Source organism: Spinacia oleracea, chromosome 5, assembly GCF_020520425.1.
Source record: "Spinacia oleracea cultivar Varoflay chromosome 5, BTI_SOV_V1, whole genome shotgun sequence".
NCBI classification, from domain to species: Eukaryota; Viridiplantae; Streptophyta; class Magnoliopsida; order Caryophyllales; family Amaranthaceae; genus Spinacia; species Spinacia oleracea.
Genome location: NC_079491.1, coordinates 89,128,881 through 89,136,045, shown reverse-complemented (window position 1 = coordinate 89,136,045; position 7,165 = coordinate 89,128,881). Strand labels below are relative to the sequence as shown.

At 45.4% G+C, this 7,165-nt stretch overlaps 1 protein-coding gene across 1 annotated transcript; it reads right to left on the bottom strand.

The window, feature by feature from the left end:
- Positions 1-4,130: 4,130 nt before the first annotated feature.
- Positions 4,131-6,713, bottom strand: LOC130461679 (uncharacterized). Its single transcript, XM_056829850.1, has 3 exons — positions 5,097-6,713; positions 4,478-5,051; positions 4,131-4,207 (listed from the first exon to the last, which is right to left on the bottom strand). Exons 1-3 carry the CDS (start codon positions 6,711-6,713, stop codon positions 4,131-4,133), a joined length of 2,268 nt encoding a protein of 755 aa, XP_056685828.1.
- Positions 6,714-7,165: the final 452 nt, after the last annotated feature.

Sequence of the window (7,165 nt, the reverse complement as noted above, 5' to 3'; positions counted from 1 at the left end):
TTGGTTGAGTAACGAACATTCTGCCGAAAAACTGCGTACATATAATTAAATAAACGCAATTTGCAATTAATTAACAATTACGAAAATTAATCACCCCTTTTAATTCCTTGCAAATTTGTAATATTTAACCATGTCTATGCAATTTAGATTATGAAAATAATAAGAGGCTCGTGATACCACTGATAGGTTATGATTCATATGACAAAACATAAATCATGCGGAAAAACCATAAAGCCAGGAAAGCATATTATTTACACATAATCATTTAGCATAGTTTAGATGCATACACTTTGTTGCGTGCCCTCCCTAGCTGCGCCCGAACCGAACAAGAACAAGTCTTTAGGACTCCAAGTGTCGTCCCTCCGTAGATAGTCCAGAGCACGTCCGGATCCGCCTTAAGCTTGACCAACTAGAATCGCCCTTAAGGTTGCTTAGGAATTTCGGCTAATATGGTGCAAGTGTATGGCTGATTTTTCTTCAAAATCTTACCTTTAGAATACTTCAATTGTTTCTATAAATTATGACCCTAGGCACTTATTTATAGAGGTATGGAAAAGGAACTGGAATCCTATTAGGATACGAATTAATTAAACTAGAATCCTAATAGAACTCTTATTTGATTAATTTATCCTTTTAGGATTAGGAATTTAATCATATATCGAAACCTGATAGCTTTAGGATTCGTATAGCACACAAACACACACACGCACGCACAGCAACACACGAGGGGCGCCATGCGCGCGCGCGCAGCCCGCGAGCTCGCATCCCATGCCACGAGGCCCACACGCTTCCGCAGCCTTGGCGCGCGCTGGGCCTGCCTTGCGGTGGGCCTGGCGCAGCCTTGGCTGGTGCGTTGTGGCGCGCTGGCTTGCTGGGCGATGGCCCGGCTTCGTGCGGGGCCTTCATCTGGCAGGCCTCGTCCGATGCTAATTCGTACGATACGCTTCTGATTAAATTCCCGATTCCGGAATTTATTTCCGATACGAACAATATTTAATATTTCCGATTCCGGAATTAATTTCCGTTTCGAACAAATATTTAATATTTCCGTTTCCGGAATTATTTTCCGATTCCGATAGTATTTCCGATTCTGACAATATTTCCGTTTCCGGCAATATTTTCGATTCCGGCAATATTTCCATTTCCATTAATATTTTCCGATACGTACCATGTTTCCGTTTCCGGCAACATTTACGACTTGGATAATATTTATATTTCCGATACGATCCATATTTCCGTTTCCGGCAATATCATCGTTTCCGGAGTATTCATTTCTTGCTTGTGACGATCTCAGCTCCCACTGAAACCCAGATCCGTCGATTCCAAATATCCATAGATGGAGTATTTAATGCCATTAAATACTTGATCCGTTTACGTACTATTTGTGTGACCCTACGGGTTCAGTCAAGAGTAAGCTGTGGATTAGTATCATTAATTCCACTTGAACTGAAGCGGCCTCTAGCTAGGCATTCAGCTCACTTGATCTCACTGAATTATTAACTTGTTAATTAATACTGAACCGCATTTATTAGAATTAACATTATATGCATACTTGGACCAAGGGCATTATTTCCTTCACATCACTGGAGGAAGAAGTGGGTGGTTATCAAAACCACCAACTTGGAGATGTGCGAGCGGATGAGACGTTGGACGCTTAAGCCCAATTTTGTTGGAAAAGGCGGCTCTTTTCCTCCGGTTTCCGCCGCTCTCTGGAAACGGATCTCGTCCTTGTTCAAGGCTAAGCCGCTCATAGTTAAGACCAAGACGGCTTACATACCCGAGGGGTGGTTGCCACATTTGGATCAACTGGCCGATCCCATTTTTCTCTCGGCTGTGGGCTTGTGTCCGTATATGCCGAGAGGTAATGTATTTATACTTCAGATCTTTCACTGTTTTATCAAAGCTTTACTCTGTACTAACGTCTTCATTTGATTTTCAGACGAGGCCATGGAGAAGCTGGATGATGCATCCAAAGGCCGGGTGGATATGCCGTCCTAGCTGGCAAAGGTACTTGACGCCAGCACCTTTGAGGCTTTGCAGCGTCAGAAGGCGGCTGAGCAAGCCGTCCCAGAGCAGATGGTTCATCATCCTCCTGCTGAGGAGAAGAAGGTATTTGTTCAAGCCTTCCTAAGTATGTGATTTCCTTCGATGTTTACAACTTACGTGTCTCTTGTTTCTTCAGAGTTCAAGGAAGGCGGCCCCGGACGCGGCACCTTCTTCCAAGCGCCGGGCTGGCGGTACTGGGAAACCCGTCTTCAAGTCAACGGCTTCGAAGGCATCCAAGGTGTTTGTTGTCCCTCAGACTGCATCCGCTTCTCCTAGTTCTCAAAAAGCTGGAGCGGCGGTTGATCCTCTTGAGGGAATTGCTGAAGCCGTCCACCGGAATATTCCTCTGAAGGCGGCGAAGAGGGCTAGGAATTCTGGTGGTAAGTTTTACTCCAACATCGTAACCACTTGCCGTTCCTTGTCTAGCAGTTCTATAGTCTCTCCCAGAGATTCTAAGGCCGTTGTTTTTCCCATAGAAATACCCGACCCTCAGAAAGACATTGATGCTGAATTGGATCAGATCCCTTCTTCAGGTGGGTTTAACTCTCATGACCGGAGGAGGATAATGACTCTAATGCGCAATGCTATTCCTCCCAAGTATGCTGAGACCCTTCCTGAGGCGGCTGAGAATCAGCTTGCCGCCATGCAGTCCTCGGCGCTGGATGTAAGTTTTATTATGCATTCATTATTTATATATTATCATTTTCTTCTCTCTTGTTTTTTACTCTTGCTGTTTTGTGCAGATGTTTATCCTGCTGGACTCGCTAAAGAAGTGGCGCACTGATTTGGTGCATGAAGAGGCTCGACACCGTCTTCTGGCCAGTCAGTGCGGCGATTAGCATTTTGCTGAGCTGGAGAAACTTCGTTTTGACAGGCGAGAGGAGATTGACGCTGTGACCAAGTCCCTGACCTCCCAACGTGCTGAGAATGCGCACCGCCTTAAACAGATCGATCAGAAATTTTCTCAAATGGAGGATCTTTCTGAGAAGATTAAGGGGAAGGGCGCAGAGTTTTCTCGTCTTGAGACTCGGTTTAAGGAGTTGGAGACACAGTTGGAGGCGGCTCGCAAGGAGGTGGCCTCGTCAAAGAGTGTTCTCAACTAGTCGATCATGCTAGGTGAGAAGTCAACTCGTAGGGGCATGGAGCTTGCATGGAATGCCGAATTTGCCAGTGAACGCCCCTTCAGCTGGTTTGAGAAGTTCCTCACCTATCAAATTGAGGTGGAGAAGGCGCGGAAGGAAGGACGCATTCCTCCTGAGTTTGTTCCCAGCGATGACGATGAATGAGGGCTTCTAGGTGCCTTGTATTTATTTTGGGCTTGTTTTTGTGACGCTTTGCTTAGTGGCACTATGTGCATAATTTTGTAATTATGACTAATTTTTTGGAATGACTAGGCGTCTTTTAAACGTTTTTTTTTTTTTGCTCTTAGCTTTTGTCGTCTCTGTTTATTTGTGATTAATTCTATGATTATAGTTGACGCCCCTAAATTGAGACGTCAAATATTTGCCTTGGTCTTTTTGCCGAGGTCTTTAGCTACTTTATATAGCTGTTTGAGAAATGTGTGACCCCTGTGTTCTAGGTGATCAGCCTAGTGAGGGTGCTAATATGGGCCACTTCTTAGGCCTTTAGACGACTAGTCTTTAATTCTTGAGAGAATGTTAGTTTGCACTTCTCCAAGAGATTTGGTAACATATTTGTCATAAAGGTTTCCCAGCAAGGCCGGCTTGCAGGGAATTTTTCATTTAATATTCATTAAAGCACGCTACATGGTGCGTCTATGGTTTGGACGTCTTTACAAAACATTTAATCAAGATAACATAAATGTTAATCTAGAAAAAGTACTTCTTGAGGTTATCCGCATTCCATGTACGCAAAATTGGACGCCCCTGCATGTCTTGGATCCGGTATGTTCCGTCTCAAACTTCCTCGTAAATCTCGTATGGACCTTCCCAAGTAGGAGTGAGTTTCCCTTGTTCATTGGCGCGTCCGACGGCTTCCATCTTTCTAAGCACAAAATCTCCAACTTTTAATACTCTTCTAGAGACCCTTTTGTTGTACTCCCTCGTCATTCGGAGTTTGTATAGCTACTGGCGCAGAGCCGCGTTTCCTCTTGTTTCTGGCAAGAAATCCAGGGCCGCTTTCATCATTTCCCAATTGGCGTCTTCATTAAATAACATGACGCGCAGAGTTGGTTCACACATTTCAATGGGTAGGACGGCTTCAGCTCCATAAGCTAACAAGAATGGTGTTTCTCCTGTGGAGTTTTTTGCCGTGGTCCGTATAGACCATAAAACATTGGGTAACTCGTCGGCCCATAAGCCCTTCGCCTCATCAAACTTCTTTTTCATCCCTCCAGAGATGATTTTGTTGAATGTTTCTACTTGTCCGTTAGCTTGGGGGCTTCCTACTGATGCAAAACATGTTGTGATACCATGGTCAGCCAACCAATCTTCCAATTTGGGCTTCTTGAATTGTGGCCCGTTGTCAAAGACAATAGACTGAGGCACGCCGAATCTTGTGATGATGTTTTTCCAGATGAATGATCTCACATCTTGAGCCTTAGTGTTTTTCAAAGCTTCTGCTTCTACCCATTTGGTGAAATAGTCGACGGCAACTATCACATAACGCAATCCTCCTGGTGTCGTCGTGTAACGGCCTAATAAGTCCATCCCCCATTTGGCAAATGGTATAGGGCTAGTGATTGGTGTCAGTCTCTGTGCTGGCCGTCGAATTAGATGAGCAAATCGTTGACATTTATCACACCGCTTAACCAAGTCAAGAGCGTCTTCTTTGAGAGTGGGCCAATGGTATCTGGTTCTTAGGGCTTTTTCTGCCAGAGCCCTCCCTCCTATGTAAGAGCTGCATAATCCCTGATGAAGATCTTCCAGTACTTCATGCCCCTTCTCGAGGGTTACGCAGCGAAGAAGAGGCCGCGAGAAAGATTTTTTGTATAGAGTCCCATTCCATATCTCGAACCAGGTACTTTTCCTTTGTAATCTTTCTGCCTGCTTGGGATCATCAGGGAGTACTCCATTCATTTTGAAATTAACAATATCATCCATCCAGGTGGCTGTTCGGTCTAGGATGTCTGTCCTCGAGGCGTCAATGCTTTTGAGCTGTTTTACTTCCCAAAACACATGACGTGGCGTATCGCAGGATGCTGAGCTTGCTAGTTTGGATAGAGCGTCTGCTTTGTTGTTTTCAGACCGGGGTATATGTTGTATCTCAAAGTTAGACAGCTGCTGAATTTCCTGGCGGACCTTTTCCATATATTTTATCATGGCGTCATCCTTGGGCTCATATTCTCCCTCTACTTGACTGACGATTAACTGTGAGTCAGATAAAACCAGGACGTCTGCCGCCCCTGTTGCTTTGCTCATCTGAATTCCACATATCAGGGCTTCGTATTCAGCTTCGTTATTTGACGCCTGAAAGTTAAAACGTATGGCATATTCATAGACATCCCCTTCTGGTGATTCGCAGATAATGCCGGCTCCCGACCCATTTTGGGTAGCAGAGCTGTCCACGTGAACTACCCATTGAGTTTTTTCATTCTTCAAATAGGATGGCCTAGTTAGTTCCGCAATGAAGTCAGCAAATGCCTGTCCCTTTATTGCCTTCCGCGGCTCATACGAAATATCAAATGCATTAAGCTCAATTGCCCAGTTGAGCATTCTTCCGGACGCTTCCAGATTGGTAAATGGCCGTTTTAGAGGTTGATTCATGTACACTATCAGCCGATGAGCCAGGAAGTATGAACGAAGCTTCTTACTAACCAAGAACAGAGCGAAGCCGAATTTTTCAACAGTTGGATATTTGAGTTCGGCATTCTGCAACATGTGGCTGACGAAGTAGATAGGTAGTTGCGTTCCATCCCTTTCTGTATGCAAGACGGCACTTAGTGCGTACTCTGAGATGGCTAGGTACAGATACAGAACTTCTCCTGAGAGGGGGCTGACTAGCCGCGGTAGAGTGTGCAGATGTTCTTTTAATCGAAGGAAGGCGGTCTCTGCTTGTGGCGTCCATTCAAACTGGGTCCCCTTTTTTATGGTACTGAAAAAGTAATGACACTTATCTCCGGCTCTAGACAAAAATCGTCCCAAGGCGGCAAGACATCCAGTTAGGCGTTGCACATCTTTGACCGTCTTTGGCGACGTCATATTAATGACGGCCTGTACCTTGTCCGAATTTGCCTCAATGCCCCTTTCATCAATCAAGAAGCCAAGGAACTTGCCAGAGGATACCCCGAAAATGCACTTCTTCGGATTGAGTCTCCTTTGATATGTCCTGAGGGTCTCAAAGGTTTCCCGCAAGTCGTCGAGGTGATCCATCTTTTGCTTGATTTTTACAATCATATCATCGATATAGGATTCTATATTCCTCCCCAGTTGCTTTGCAAAAACCGTGTTCACCAACCGTTGGAAGGTGGCTGGGGCATTTTTCAAACTGAATGGCATTACTTTGTGGCAGTACAATCCTTGCTCCGTGACAAATGACGTCTTCTCCTGATCTTCGGGCCACAAAGAGATCTGGTGAAATCCGGAGTAGGCGTCCATGAAGCTCATCATGGCATGCCCAGCTGTTGAGTCGACGAGTCGATCTATCTTCGGAAGTGGGAAACTGTCCTTGGGGCAGGCTCTGTTGAGATCAGTGTAATCGACACACATCCTCTATCTCCCATTGGGCTTGGGTACCAGTACTACATTAGCCACCCAGTCTGGGTACTGACATGGACGTATGAAGCCTGCGTCCATTAGCTTCTGAACTTCAACAGCAGCGGCCAAATTTCTTGCTTCTCCATGATTCCTTTTCTTCTGGCGTACTAGCTTTATAGCACTATCCACATTCAGCTTGTGCACGGCTACCGCCGGATCAATGCCTGGCATCTCTTTTACCGTGAAGGCAAATATTTCTTTGTATTCTCGGAGCAGTTGCACTAATGATGCTTCCATGGGGTCGTCAGGGGGAACTCCAATGGGGACTGTTCGAGACGGATCCGCTAGGTCTAGAATTATAGCATAGTGTGCTCCCACTGGCTCAGGTCGTCTTTTTGCGTTGTGCGCTGTTGGTGTCTCTCGGGGTTTACGACGATTCGCCAGAGGTTTAGCTTGCTCGTTTC